A 15,757-nucleotide genomic window follows, 5' to 3' on the forward strand; every position below is an offset into this window, starting at 1 on the left:
AGAAGAAGTCAAAATAATAGATCAGAACTCCTGTTCCTTAATTACAGCTTCTCTTTCCCAAAATTGTAATAAATCATGGATGTTGTTAAGTTATCTGCCCGCTCTGGCGCTTTGGCTGAATGGTTAGCGCTTCGTGCCCCCCGTTTTTTTGATACCTTCATTCTTCGGAGTGTTGGATCTCTTCCATTTCCCTTCTAATTAGTGTTAATAGAGGATGGCTGGCTAGTTGCACTTCCTCTTAAAAAATAATCACCACCACGGAAAGGTCAGCGTACTGGCCTTCGGTTCAGAGGACCCTGGTACGATTGCCGACTGAGTCGGAGATTTTATTCGCGTCTGTTAATTCCTGTAGATCGGGGGCTACGGGTTTGTGTTCGTATTCATACGCATCTTCAAATATATACAACACATCACACGAGAAACAACCACAGAAACACGAGGTAGTGAATATATATCCCTCCATATACGATCGGTGGTAGGAAAGGCATCCGGCCGCAAAACTAGGCTAAGTCCATACAACGTCCTTCGCCAGGCTAGAAAAAACTGGAGAGAGTGTAGGTAGTTGTTAAATATTTCCCCCAGAGGACGGTTGGATCCTCAAACAAATGCTGCTTTTAATTTTCAAGACATAGCGAAAGGCACGGGTAACATAATGCTCGTTTGGAGGTTTATGAAAGAGGCATTTCATATTTTAAAATGTCACACTTAATTATTATGATTATTCAATTTATTATTTTAACAAAAATATTTCCAATGAGGGTAGTGCATTCCTCTCAGCTGTAGCATAGACGAGTATGCAGTTCACACCAACACGCTAGATGTCACCACCATCGCTGTTCGCACTCGACTCAATGCTGTTGAGATAGAGCTGTCCGGTATTGGTGTATTAAAGTGTTTGGTCACACCAAGCCATGCAGGTAGCAGCACTATCGACTTTCTCGCTGAAAACAGCAAGCTGTCCGGTTTACTCCCTGATAATTCCGAAAACTGACAGCACGGGTGAAACAGTTGAATGAAGCATCAACATCGTTTCATCGTTTGTTTACTCTTACTCGCTCGACGAGTGCACTTGGGTGTGCCGTGCTACAGTTTGGGTGTTTATACTTGCGAAAAGTGGTAAAATAATATCTGTAATAGTGGAGATGGCTTCTACTACAAATGATAAAAATACCTTGCTTGCTGTTCTTCAGTTTCTGCGTAAATATAATTTGAAGGTAGGTTATACATACTTCAAGAAAATAATCATGAGCGATGTGTAAAGAATAATAGGTTGTTAGTTGAGGTTAAATTGGATGAATGGATAAAAATACCTTCTTTCGAGTTACTTGTAAATAACTAGTAATGTTCGAATGCTTTCCCATCTGATAATTCTGTACCTAATAGAACATTGCGTTTATTATTGTGATTTTAACTCATTAGAGTACTGAAGAGCTCTTCAAGAAGGAAGCTAATTTAACTGATGTTGATGGTCCTGAAGAAACTCCACAATCTGAATCTGAAGTTAGCAGTGTCCTTTCAGCATATAAAAGTGAAGGGGATCCAGAAGTATATGAAGGTTCATATACTGAATTGAAGAGATTTGTTGAAGGTGCATTGGATATATATAAGGTATGTATTTTGTGAACTACATCTGCTGTCATTGGGAAGACAGCAAGGTGGGTACCTCTGAGACAACATGTTGCCTGTGTGCTGAGCTAATGCTCATCTGTCATTCATCTGAAAATAACCACCTCTGACCAAGAGAGAAATTTCAAAGCACACACTTATGTCTGAATTTAGTAACTAAGTCTTCACCTTTATGGCTCACTGTAAACAGACTAGATTACACTTTTCTATAGTTCATTCCATGTTAAGAAAACAGTATTGTTCTTTTGACAACAGGGTTGCCATATCGAACGGCCCTGCTCAACATCATCACTGGAAAATGGCGGCACATAAATTTGTAAAATTCAGTATTTATGTTCAAGATAAAAAGCGGAAGAAACTAAATGGAAAATTATTTTTATGAATTAAAGAGATTGGGGTGTTTACAGGGACTATTTTTGGTTTATACATAATCAGAAGTAAACTACGGCACATAAGAACCCTCATCACTGAAGTGTAAAGCAAATTGGGGGAAGAATAGAAAAATAATATTTGTTATGGGCTCGAGGGCTGAGGGCTGCATTTAATATAATTTAATAAATTTCTGCAGGCAACGCGGGGTACTACTGTGCAGTTGTATTGCTCACAAAAGAGCAATCGTAAAATTAAAACAGCTAAATAACAAAACCAAGCACAAATGAAACACACGGCACACACAACACGCAAGTTATGTCATGACGTATCGTTGCACACCACAACACAAAAATTTTCAGTCGGTTTGTGTACAGGACCTGTGGCGTAGTGTGTGCCTGATGTAATTGCAGTATCTGCTATGTTACAATATTAAGTTGGTTTCAGTTAATGTACTCTAATTAGGATACATCTAAAGACAGTTTAGAGTTATTGTAGTGTACTTACTTTATTAGAAAACATTGCACTTGCTTTATTATTGGTAGGGCCCGGATTTTTAAGCAGTAATAGGTTAGAATACAAACTATTTGAAGCGAGTACCAAGTACATTCTAAGCTGTACAATGGTTATGCTATGAGTTTTGCATAAACATTAGGGATTCAGCCCATCACAACTTGTAGAATTTATGTTACAGTACTCTTGCTACGTTAAGAAAGAGCGGCTTAGACTACACATACTAATAACCAAATTAGTTTGTATTCTAACTTATTACTGCATAAAACTGTGGGGTCTAATTATTGCATAATCTTTATGTAGCAGGGTCCGGCTCCATGGATAAATGGTTAGCGTGCTGGCCTTTGGTCACAGGGGTCCCAGGTTCGATTCCCGGCTGGGTCGGGAAATTTAACCATAATTGGTTAATTCCCCTGGCACGGGGGCTGGGTGTATGTATCGTCTTCATCATCATTTCATCCTCATCACGACGCGCAGGTCGCCTACGGGCGTGAGATCATAAGACCTGCATCTGGCAAGCCGAACTTGTCCTCAGACACTTCCAGCACTAAAAGCCATATGCCATTTCATTGTGTAGCCCTCCAGGAATTTAGCTCTTACTAGAATGATAGTTTCAGGTAACCTGTTATAAATGGGTTGGGTTTGTGATGATGATGTTGATGCTTGTTGTTTAAAGGGGGCTAACATCTAGGTCATCAGCCCAATAGGTTAGGCTTATTGTAGTGTAGCTATTTTTATTAGATAATATCTTGCTTTTTCTGTCTTCATGTTGTGGTGGTGGTGGTGGTGGTGGTAGTAGTAGTAGTAGTAGTAGTAGTAGTAGTAATCTATACGTTGACATATTTAGAGTAACTACACATTTCTCTTGTTAGCCTGTTATTCTTAGTATTTTAAATAAGGATATGTTTAAGTAGAATAATTGTAATAACAGTTTTTTTTTATGAGTTAGTATCTTGCTTGTATTATTGTCGTTTTGTATATTATATATAAATCGACGTTGCCAGGACAAAACCTTCTATGTAATAACATTTTTGGAGATATGCTGACCTAAATGCAGATCAGTATTGATTGATTGTGAATGTGGTCTTCTGCAGCCAAGGTCATTCCTGGGACCCTCAGATGTCTTATGTCTCATCCTTATGTGTTTCTTGAATGCATAAGACGTCACACTTTTTTTCCTGACATAGATTATACAATGGTGGTTCTTTGGCAGTTGACATGCCCTCAGTGTTCACAGAGATTATTGTCATGATTGCCCGTAAGAAGGGCCGTTTGTACAGATGCATTCTATCTTTATGATGTTGCGCTTCTGTTGTGAGAGAAATCAGGCGTCTAGGGACAGTCCTAGTCTGCTGCCCAGGGGATGCCCAGATGTGGCAATACAGCTTTAAAATGCACCCTCCGTGGAGGCTTCTTTTGTGTCCTTCAGAATAAAAGATAGTAGATATAAAAGAAAAGAAGATGTGTATGACGAATAAAAGTTAGTTCAGTGAACAGTATAAAGCTGTCTGATAGAATGCAGAAGCTTATCTGATCATATAGCTGTAAATGAGATGGCAGCACGCATAAGCATGTCTGTATTGCTGTAAATAAGACAACTGATAGTGAGCATTGTAAAATTCTCTCGCAGAATAATATCTTCTTCCTGCAGCCTTTCTGCATGTCTTACACAATAATGCTTCTGATCGCATCGTTCATGAGTCCGTCCACATCTACTCTCCACCACTTAGACCGTAGATGTATGGCAGTGTGGGGCAGCGTGGTTTCAATATCTTGAAAACGGTTAGTTTTAAGGCCTTAAAACGTGATCACCAATATTTTTTCGTGTGTCGTAAGTCTCAAAATGAACTTTGTCTCGTCCTTGTGCAGCAAATTTGATTTTTGCCTATATTAGCCTGTGGTATTGTGGCAAAGGTCCTAAATGTAAGGTAGAAGCTGAATTTTGAAAAATCCTTTCTTAGTACATCTTTGAGGCAATTCCTAACTTCAGCTTTTTAGGTCTTATGGACCTGGAAATTTCATGATGAGTGAGTGATATTTGGCTTTTATATATGTAATATAATATAGATTTGCCTACCTTTAAAAGCAGGTAGCAGGTAGGGATCCTCTTCGGAGGCGCAGAGCACACTGACCCGGTGTGTAGCACCTGGTAAGGGTCCCAATTTAGGGTTACGAGTGAAAACCTCTACAGAATCTACAGCGGTGAACATGGTCTTCGGAATGGTGGAGATTGCGGAAGAGGCACCCCAGTACTCGGGGAATTGTATTAGTACACTATTCATTAGCAGTGTTTGTTTCCCATGTTAGGGGCGGCTGCTAGGGCGTCTGTTCCCCATGTAAGGGGCGGCCTGAATAATTGCTGGCAGTAGATCTAAAATGCCTTTGGGAGCGGCAACCCTATCGTAACAATAGCCTAAAATGAGTGGTGGGAGTTATCAGCCTTGGAAAAGGTGCTAAAAGTGACGTGCAGTTCTTGAGCTGGGGGGAGCTGTGATAAGGTTATTTTTTATTATTATTTTTTTTTGCTATCTGCTTTACGTCGCACAGACACAGATAGGTCTTATGGCGATGATGGGACAGAAAGGCTTAGGAATGGGAAGGAAGCGTCCGTGGCCTTAATTAAGGTACAGCCCCAACATTTACCTGGTGTGAAAATGGGAAACCACGGAAAACCATCTTCAGGGCTGCCAACAGTGGGGTTTGAATCCACTATCTCCCGAATACGCTGTGAAGAGTGGGCAACCAGCATTTAATATTATGGAGGCATGAATAATAAATTTTATGGCCCTGACAGGAAAATCAGAAGAGTTGATTGATTTTATGGAGAGGGTGAATGTTGCGCAATGATGGGACTGAGTGAGGTCAAGTGGAGGGGAAAGGGAGTGAAGAGGATGAGTAGAGGGTACACTCTATATTGGAGTGAAGGATGTGAGGCAACGAATGGAGTAGGAGTGACTGTTAACAAAATCCTGGCTGAAAATGTGGATAGGGTAGACTACATCTGTGATAGAATTATCAGGGTACCACTGAAGACGGAAGAAGGAGCGAAAGATTTCATCCTCTTTTATGCACCCCAAACTGGAAACAGTGAAGAAAATATAGAGGATTTCTTGGAGACACTCAAGGAAGTAATCACCAATGTGGAAGTGATAGTCATGGGATACTTCAATGGGCACGTTGGAAATGACAGAATTGGTAAAAAAGAAGTGATTGGTTCATTTGGATATGAAGAAAGAAACAGTGAGGAAGATAAGTTAATTGAGTTTTTTGAGAGAAATGGAATGATTATGGGTGACACTTGATTTGAGTAATAGAAAAATAACTAGAGATGGCTGGGGTGAAAGAAGGACTAAAACAGTTATTGATTATTTTTTGGTTGAGAAAGTAAATCGTAGACAGTTAGTGGATGTAACAGCACTACCAGTGCAATTTTTGGCAAAATTGAAAATGGGTAAAATTGTGATAGTAAAAGAAAATAAAAGTATGGAAATTAAAAGATAACAGGAGGAATTAAACAGCACATCCCTATATCAGAAATAGAAAGTGTAGAAGAAAAACAAACAAAAAAAAACAACAACAAAAAAACCATGTTTGTTTGCTGTGCAGAGAAGATTTGTGGCAGAACTTCGGCGAGAGTGAACAGATGATATAGTGATCTTGGGAGTCAACAATACAGAAGTGCAAATCCAACTAGAGGCTTTAAATGACAGTATTGAGAAATGTGGTACGAATATCAGTGTGGAGAAGAGCAAAACAGAGGTGATGACAAGAGGAGAAAGAGAAGGAAACGGAATCGTTAGGATCAGGGGACAAAACCTGGAGGTTATCAAATACAATATTTGGGAAGTGAAATAATGGAAGATGCAAGGTTGGATAAGGTGATCGGCGGTAGGCTACAAGCGGGAAATACGTTCTACCAGAATGTAAAGGATCTGGTGTGGAACAGAGAAGTTTCTGTGAAAGGTTAAGAGATAATGTACAAGATGTACTATACCCCTATATTAATGTGCATCAGAGACTTGGACTTTGGTAGCAAGAAATGAGAGTAAAATTCGGGCCAGTGAGATGAAGTTACTGAGGAGTATGGTAGGGAAGACAAGGAGAGACGACCGGACAAGTTGGCCGTGCGATTAGAAGTACGCAGCTGTGAGCTTGCATTCGGGAGATAGTGGTTCGAGCCCCACTGTCTGCAGCCCTGAAGATGGTTTTGTGTGATTTCCCATTTTCACTCTAGGCAAATGCTAGGACTGTACCTTAATTAAGGCCACGGCTGATTCCTCCCCACTCCTAGGCCTTTTCTATACCATCGTCGCCATAAGACCTATCTGTGTCAGTGCGACGTAAAGCAAGTTAAGACAAGGAGAGACGGAGTAAGAAATGTTGAGGTTGGAAAGGGGTAAAAAAACTGAGTGATAGGATGGAGAAAAATAAATTGAAATGGTTTGGATATGTTATGAGGACGGAGGAGGGTAGGATACCAAAACCAGTGTGGGAGGCTAACATAGAAAGAAAGAGGGCAAGAGAGAGGCCCAGAGCAATATGGATGGACTTTGTCAAGGACATCATAAGAAAAAGGAGACTGGACTGGAATACAATTACTGAAGAGGAATGGTGGAAGGAGAGGCATCAGTAGAGAAGTGCCATCATCACGCAGACCTGGCAGGAGCTGGACAAAGGGAAATGAAAATGAAATATATTTTCCTACTTTTAAAAAAGCTTTTACAAATGAAAGTGACTGAGGTGTGAGTGATGCTAGTAATGCCATTCCTTATGCAGCCAGTCCCTGCTATGAATGGTGTAAAAATGTTGCTCATAGGGTCGATTGGTGCATGCATTTTAGTGGGCTTGACAGACTGATATGCAATAGCAACTTCTGGCTCGGTGAGGAAAGCAGCGGAAAACTACCTCACTCCTCATTTCCTAGTATGCCTCTTCAGTGACGCCTAGGCCATCTATCACAGCTGATGGTGGAGCTGTTGAGGATCCAACCAGCCTTCATCTGCTACTGTATTTCCACGTCATATCTCTGCTAACAACTCAGAACATACCACTTTGTTGAGCTATTCACTTCCTTACTCCCACGTCTTCCAGCCCAATGTTGTGACATTTTTTGTAATACTTCCCTTTTGTCATAAATCACACAGAACAAACCATGCTGCTTTCCTTTGAATCGTTTTCAGTATCTTATTATTTTACTTTCATATACGCCCAGGTACCATTCATCCGATTTTGACTGTATCCGAGTCTCAGAAGTATGTGGCATTACTAGCAGTATTGTGACTCCACCCCCATTGAAGTCCAGAATTAGAAATTGGATTACCGGGCGAGTTGGCCGTGCGGTTAGGAGCGCGCAGCTGTGAGCTTGCATGCGGGAGATAATGGGTTCGAATCCCACTGTCGGCAGCCCTGAAGATGGTTTTTCGTGGTTTCCCATTTTCACACCAGGCAAATGTTGGGGCTGTACCTTAATTAACGCCACGGCCTCTTCCTTCCCATTCCTAGGCCTTTTTTATCCCATCGTTGCCATAAGACCTATCTGTGTCGGTGCGGCGTAAAACAAATAGCAAAAATAGAAATTGGATTTGAACGTTGTTGGTATCAATAGCGATCGGTCCAAAGGTAATTTACCTCTGATCATCCTCTCTTGTCATGTTTCATCTCTTTCCTCAGCCTTTACATCAATTAGCGTGTCAGTTCCTGTAGCCACGGAACCATTCTTGTACTTCTAATACATTAGTCAGTGTATTGTCTTTTTAGGGTCCCAGACATACATTGCCTTTGGCTTGCTTCACATTTTCTTTCATTGACCCCACCCCCACCATCTTCCACCTTAACAAAGTTTCCTTCATGGAGTGAAAAAGCAGGATTGTTGGTCTTACACCACTAATGGACGACTTTTATCCTAATCCAGTGAGCTATTGATGCTCAGCGTGCAAGCCCTTCTTTAACACATGAAAACATTATTATCTGGCAGACTGTTACGAAGAAAATGAATATGGACATTTTTGTAGGAATTTTAATTCTTAATCCTCACGCATGCTCTTTTTGTTATTCAACTTACAATTTACCCATGATTTTTGTTTTTATTGATTAAGGCATGCACCTTCATGAGATATTCTTTCCTGGAAAAATATTAAAATTCAAAAGAAATGGCATAGTCTTTTTTTAAAAAAAATAGAGAATTGATTTGTAGTTGACTTAGTGGGCTCCATTTTTTTAATAGGACCAACAGTTCAGACAGTGTATTCACTTTTAAGAGCACCGCATACACAATTTTTTCCACTATGCTTTTAAAAATGACCCATTCCTGGAGTATGTTACTATAATTATTTATCATCCACCTGTAACTATTGTAAAAGAAAGAACCACTGAAATCGGGTGAGTGGTTTCCAAGATTGCCCTCCATATACAGCCAACCTCTCAAACTTTCTATCTTTAAAATATTAGTATAGATTATCTTTATTTTAATAATTATTAATTAATAATTAATTTAATAATTATGGTTTTCAGTACTGATATTGTTTTTGTAATTAATTCCTCTTTCAAGGTAGGTGAAACTATATACAAATTCAAACTTCTGTTTGCTAATTCCTACATATTTAGATCCATTCATATAATTTTTTCTAGTTATTTTGTTATAACTTCATTAATTTGTAATTGCTGCCTTTTCTAAGTGAATAAAGGTTTTTTTGACAGGTCTTGGCATTTTGCCAATTATATTAGTATCATTTGTATATGTTAAAATATGAACAGACTTATAGAATATAGTACCTCTGGTGTTAATTCCAGCTTTGCTAATAACCTTTAAAGCAATGTTGAACAGGAAACAAGGCAAGGAATCATGTTGTCCAACTATTTTTCTGGTTGTTGTAGGACTTGACAACAGGTTCTGAATCTTAATTTAACACTGAATATTTTCCATGATATCTCTTAATAGTGTGGTCATTTTCCTTGTAATCCTACTTTAACAACCCTTTTTAATTGTCCATGATAGGTTACTGCAGATATTGTAGTCTGTCTGTTTTGATTCTCCCTTCATCATGCCAGAACCATTAAAGATATTTTAGTGAAATCCAGTGTTATAAAACAGACCCTGGTGAAGTTTACGTTATACAGGGTGATACGGAAGGTTGTGCAGGATCTGAAGTAGCCCATAGAGGGGTCGAAATACAACAGCTTTCAGATAGGAACGTGTAGTCCAAGATAAAGTTTACTACAATGTGCTGGACAACAGTTCAAACAGCTTTTTTTGAATAACATTAATTGTTGGATGTCTAAGTTCATTGTGTGCATAAATGACACAGTTGTGCATTATTCATGAATATAGGGAATTTTGGAAAAATAAATAAAAATAAATTGTCCATCATGTCATTCCTGATATTTTCAGGCTTGCCTTGACACAGGGTTTTGTTCTAGACTGTACATTCTTGTTAGGAAGTTGTTGCACTTTGACCTCTCTATGGACCACTTCAGTTTCTGCAGAACGTTTTGAATCACCTGGTATAATGTTTCAAAATTTAAATTTTATGTTATATGAAAGTATAAATCATGACATTCAGATTCCTCCCTTTGTATTGAGTTGATGAACATATAGTAGAAATAAGATCTAAACAGCCTGTAGCCATTTCTTGATAGATGCAGTACTTTTGTATTCGTCTCTTGGCACAGGCCAGAGCAAAGTGTAGCTTCCACTGAAGTCCCAGTCTCATCCATGGCTGTGACAATATGGAAGTTGCTGGGGTATGGGTGGTGATGAATAATGACATTTGGAGCACAAATAGTGTCTGAGTGTTATGAAAGGTGTTGCTCATAGGGTCAGTCGTGCTGCAGTGGCACATTCTGGCCCAGTGAGGAAAGCAATGCAAACTACCTCACTCCTCATCTTGCCTAGTATGCCTCATTTGGTTTCTGCCATTGGTTTTTGCTGTTTCCCTATAACTGCATAGCCTTTGGTGGTGCTATTTGAGGATCCAACCATCCTCTGGGCTGATGACCTAACAGACAGACAAGATCTAAAATTTAATATCAACTACTTTTCTTCTTTACAGTGATAGGGAGGAGTTTCTATGATAGTCCATAAGTAATAAGTGGGGCCAGATAAGTGAACTCCTTGTTGTGTATGTTAACCTTCAGAACAAGGTAATGCACCTGTATCTTGATTCTTATGAACCGATCAACAATGAATGTGGACAGTTGTACGTCCAAAACAGTATTTCACCGGGCGAGTTGGCCGTGCGGTTAGAGGCGCGCGGCTGTGAGCTTGCATCCAGGAGATAGTGGGTTCGAATCCCACTGTCGGCAGCCTTAAAGTTTTCCGTGGTTACCCATTTTCACATCAGGAAAATGCTGGGGCTGTACCTTAATTAAGGCCACAGCCGCTTCCTTCCAACTCCTAGGCCTTTCCTATCCCATCGTTGCCATAAGACCTATCTGTGTCGGTGCGACGCAAAGCCACTAGCAAAAAATCGAAACAAGAAACAATATTTTGGACTATATTGTATTACTCTTTCATGTTTATTCACCAGATATCGTCCTGGTAGTTGTAGTTTATGTTTGTTGTTTACAGCATGAATTGGGTATGATCCTGTACCCAGTATTTGTACACATGTACCTAGAACTGGTGTACAATAATCATGAGGAACAAGCTATTAAACTAATGGAGAAGTTTGGGCCAGACCAGGAGGAGTACTACCAGGAGGATATTCGCAGACTGGCTCATGTCACCAAGAAGGAGCACATGAAGGGAAATGAACTGACAGATACTTTCAAGTGAGTATATATCCCACAATTTTCATCTTAGAATAATACAAGTTTGGAGAACTATACTCACTGGCAAAAAAAGCTGAACACTAAGTATTTCAGACAAAATTTAATGTTAGTCCATTTGAAAACTTGTATAAACTAAATGTTATGACATTACAACAATGTGGCAGTGCATCAAGTTAATTAGTCCATTTGAGAAGTTTCAGTGCAATAATCTCTAAACATTCTTGATCGTGACAGCCACAGCACTAATATTGCCATTTCCTGCCTTTAGACAAGAGTAACCACAGACAGCTGTCTTAGGGGTTATTGCTATGAATTCTTGTGCTGGGTATTTTTGTGAATATTACAGCTTGTCCACAACAGTTAGTCTCTCTTTTAAGTCGGGTCATAATGGCTCTTTCACCTGAAAATGCAGCAAAGGCTGTGGTCTTAGTGGAAGATGGGCACATAAGCAGATATTATAGACATGTCTTGTTATAGCATGTACAGAACTGTTAAAAGGTACAGAGAGGACAATATCGACACCAGGAAGGCCCGGTTCTAGTCATACGAGAAGCACTACTGAGCGTGATGATGAATGTGAGTTCTTTGTGTTCGTCACACAACAACTGTGGAGGCCAGAAATTGTTTGCTGGAAGTACGGGGCATGAACATCAGCAAAAGGACAGTAGAAAAGGAGTTGTATGAAGTGGATTTAAGTCCAAGAGACCCACCACAGGACTTCTATTTACACGTGAGCAGCATGCCTTTCGGATGCGATTCGCCAGTGCCCATCAAAACTGGACTTTGGAGCAGTGGAGCTCAGTGCTGTTTACAGATGAATTCAGATTCTGTTTGAGGGCTCCTGAAGGAAGAGGGTCTGGGGAACTTTATTCACCTTGTACTTTCTCTGCGAGGACACCATTCATTTTAGGCTCTGTGATGGTCTGGGCTGGGATTAGCAGTGATGCACGCATGGAACTTGTGTTCATCGAGAATGGAAGTCTGACAGCCCACCAATACATCGAGAGATTTTAGTGTATCACATAGTGCCTTTTGCACCTGTCATGGGCGAGAACTTTATCCTGATACATGACAGTGCTCACCCACACATTGCTGTTTGTGTGTGTGAGTACCTGGATGAAGATGGAATTGGTCATACGGTGTGGCCTGCTGGTAGTCCCTACCTAAACCCAATAGAGCATATCTGGGAGACGGGCTAGGAGTCGTTCCCCTGACACACTGGCTCAATTTCGGGCTGCGTTCCAGGCAGAATGGGAGCTCATACCACAAGAGAACATTTGAAATTGCATCCTGAGCATGCCTGATCAAATCACAGCTGTAACTGCAGCTAGAGGTGGTAATATCCGTTACTGAGACAATGGAAATGTGTTGAAAACATTTGGACAAATGGACTGCATATGAACCGGTACAGAGCTCCAGGTTTCGACATTTCCAAATTCGTGTTGGTGGACTGTTGTGATTGTCACGATCAATATGTTTCACAATTTTAGAGCTGAAATTTTTCAAATGGGCTATTTAATTGCCATATTGTTGTAATGCCATAATATTTGATTTTTACCAGGTTTCAAATGGGCTAACATTAAATTTTGTCTGAAATACTTAGTGTTTCGCTTTTTTGCCGGTGAGTTTATTTGCTGTCATTGGAGAATAACAGATCACTGAGCAGTTTTGACCATGAGATCTGATAGTCAGGTAAGTGATTTCTTGTCATAGTCTTACAAATAATGCTCATGAAATTTAGGTGACATGTTTCAGTTGTGTTGTTATTTGGTGAAGGTGGAGTTTGAAATTAATCATTGTCATAGACATTGACTCGCTGATGAGTATGAGTTTGAAGTCAATCATCATTATCATAGGCATTGACTTGCTGTTGGGTATGAGTTTGAAATAAATCATCATCATCATCATCATACGCATCGACTCGCTGGTGAATATAATGATGTCTTTTGAAAGCATCAAGGTGACCATTCTTCGTTTTCTTCTATACCCTTATCCAAGGAGCTCCTGGGTCACTGCAGTGGATCATTGACCTCAATCTACTTCTCACACGTGCCTGGAGACAAGAGATGTGCATCACTTCTGGGGTACTCCACTGCTTTTCCTCTCGATCCACTTAGACTCTTCATTTGAGCTAATGTTATGGTGAGCTCGCCACGCTAAAAGGCATTTCACACCTAACTGCTAGGTTTCAGTGAGGCTAACCCTAACCTGGAGAACAGATACCTCTTACAGCCACCCTCAACCTGGAGAACAAACAATGCGTGCCATTTCCTCCACTGGGGGGACCAGCACCCAACTAAAGGAGCTCCTCTGCCCAAAGTTGTCAGGTTATTTACTGGTGACCTGCACTCAGCGTTGAGTCGCTGGCCGTATGTCCTACTCAATCTCGTAGCAGGTAACCCTGGCCATACCCACCAATAGCTGTTTAATCAGAATTGCACTTTCATTGCTGTTGTTCAAAATGTTTTGAGCACTTATGGACAGTGGACGATTAGATATTTCATCCTCCCCGTTGCCGCTGTCAGTTTGACACTTGCTCATATTAGACTCAAGAACGACTTTGTATCACTTTTGCTGCTGCTCCCGATTACGTGTTCCATTCTTTAATTGAGAATACATCACTTGCTTGGAAAGGCATGTGGTGTTAGTTATGGAGGCGATGTGGCTGGTTCATGGAAATTGATGTTTGTTTCTTAGTGCTAGTTGTAAGAAAAAATGCCATATAATTGAAGAAGTGAATGCATCTGAAAACTTGGCTTTCACTCCTGTACAGCAAAATTGGAGAACACCCTTCTTTCTTATAGAATACTGTTGATTGCTACTGTGAGCTTACTACATCAACTCTGGTGCTGCTGTAAAAATATCGTGAGCAGTGTTAACACGCATTAACTCACTACAGTGGGATATTCTTATTCCGCTTGGGGTCAGTTAACCCCCACCTATGGCATCAGGCTATGGCAGTTAATGTCAAATATGATAATAACAATGTTGATCACACTAGAAGGTAGGGACTTGAATTTGAACCGCAATTGTCAGCTATGGTATCTGACACTATCCAACTGTTTTACAGGCTGAGCTACTAATTCACTGGCCAGCTCACAGATAAATTGATATACTTCTATTGAGATACAGTAGTCCTCCTTATCTGTCTATTGCCTTCAATCGTAGGAATCAAAGACGAGGCCATTTACGTTATGTTTAATGTAGCAATGAACTAACATGTTTTGTATAATAAACAATAAAATAGTGTGTCTAATTAAAAGTTACCATCTTACCTAAGCTGTTATTGGACCAAATACTTTTGTGCATATTGCTATACAGAGAAATGGAACGAAATAAGGAAATTATGGTATTGTTAGTGTTTTCCTAAAAGCAACTGTGCTTACAGGTTGTTTTTGTTAGCAATTTTAAAAAAAGTAACGAACACTGGGTGGATTCTAACTATTGCAGTTTATAATCTATTGCCCATATACAGCACCCCTACCAATCCACTTCATCCCATTGTCGGAGCAGCTCGCATAATCTCCACTTAGTGATGAGGTACATTATTAACGGGTTTATCAGAAAGATAGCTGCACCTTTACCTTCTAGAAACAGTTTCATGAGCTATTTGTTGTTTATATATTATGCATCAGTATAGAAATCAGATGTCAGATATCTACAAGCCAGATACTATGTAAGCTTCTCTTTCATGGCCCGTGCTGTACCGGTTTATACAGATTGGTGGGTCTCTGATATGGTGGTTCTTCGACTTTAGCCAGGGCTACATTTTTTGTGGTTGAGATGAAAATCTGTCAAAGGCTCTTGAGTTTGAAAGGTTTGGACAATGCTACACTGAGCCTCTCATATGCTCTTTCCATACTTGGAACATGGTTTTTACTGATTAAAAACATAAAAACTGATATTGTGGGCGATCATCTAAAGATATATATGTGTACATGGTTCATGGTGTGAATTACTGTAGTCACATCCTAGTTCGTGAACCATGGACAATGGCTGAGTGGTTTAGCAAGTGGTTCTGAGTCGGGATACCTGTTGCTGTGGAATAGGAGTGGGCATCCCGAGCCATAACCCTCCATGGGCTGAGGTGGCTAGGATAATACAGTCCACTGGTGTTGCCCAAACTGTTAGAAGAGAAATTTGCATTGGCACTATGTGTAAGTAGGATAGCATCCTACTTCACAGAAATACACCAATCTCAGAATGTTTTAAGCAAGCCTCAGACCTATGGGAGTGCTTGAGTCCACTTCCATTTGATAGGCCAGGGACTCCTTGGAAATAAAATGAAATGCGATGGGTTGTTATCTATATTCATGGGGATTATGGAAGAAAGAAAGTAGATCTGACTGAGTCATCAAAGATGATGTGTCTGTATGTGTTATGAGTTAATGATGTTCAGGTAAGGGGAGATAACGAGGAAGAGTTGGGAGATTATAAGATGTTCTTAACAGGTGTAAAAAAAAAGGGAAAGGCAAAGTAT

The 15,757-nt window shown here is 40.1% G+C and overlaps 1 protein-coding gene across 1 annotated transcript in view; it reads left to right on the forward strand.

Annotated features, from left to right (window-relative positions):
- The first annotated feature begins 1,053 nt into the window (after window positions 1–1,053).
- The window catches only part of LOC136876281 (transcription initiation factor TFIID subunit 5), a 151,999-nt gene continuing 137,295 nt past the window's right edge, over window positions 1,054–15,757 (forward strand). The window contains exons 1-3 of the mRNA XM_067150097.2: window positions 1,054–1,214; window positions 1,420–1,608; window positions 11,075–11,277. Coding sequence (XP_067006198.2) covers window positions 1,143–1,214; window positions 1,420–1,608; window positions 11,075–11,277 — 464 coding nt within the window. The 5' untranslated portion in view covers window positions 1,054–1,142. The remainder of the gene's footprint in view (window positions 1,215–1,419; window positions 1,609–11,074; window positions 11,278–15,757) is intronic.

This window comes from Anabrus simplex, chromosome 6 (assembly GCF_040414725.1).
Source record: "Anabrus simplex isolate iqAnaSimp1 chromosome 6, ASM4041472v1, whole genome shotgun sequence".
NCBI lineage: Eukaryota > Metazoa > Arthropoda > Insecta > Orthoptera > Tettigoniidae > Anabrus > Anabrus simplex.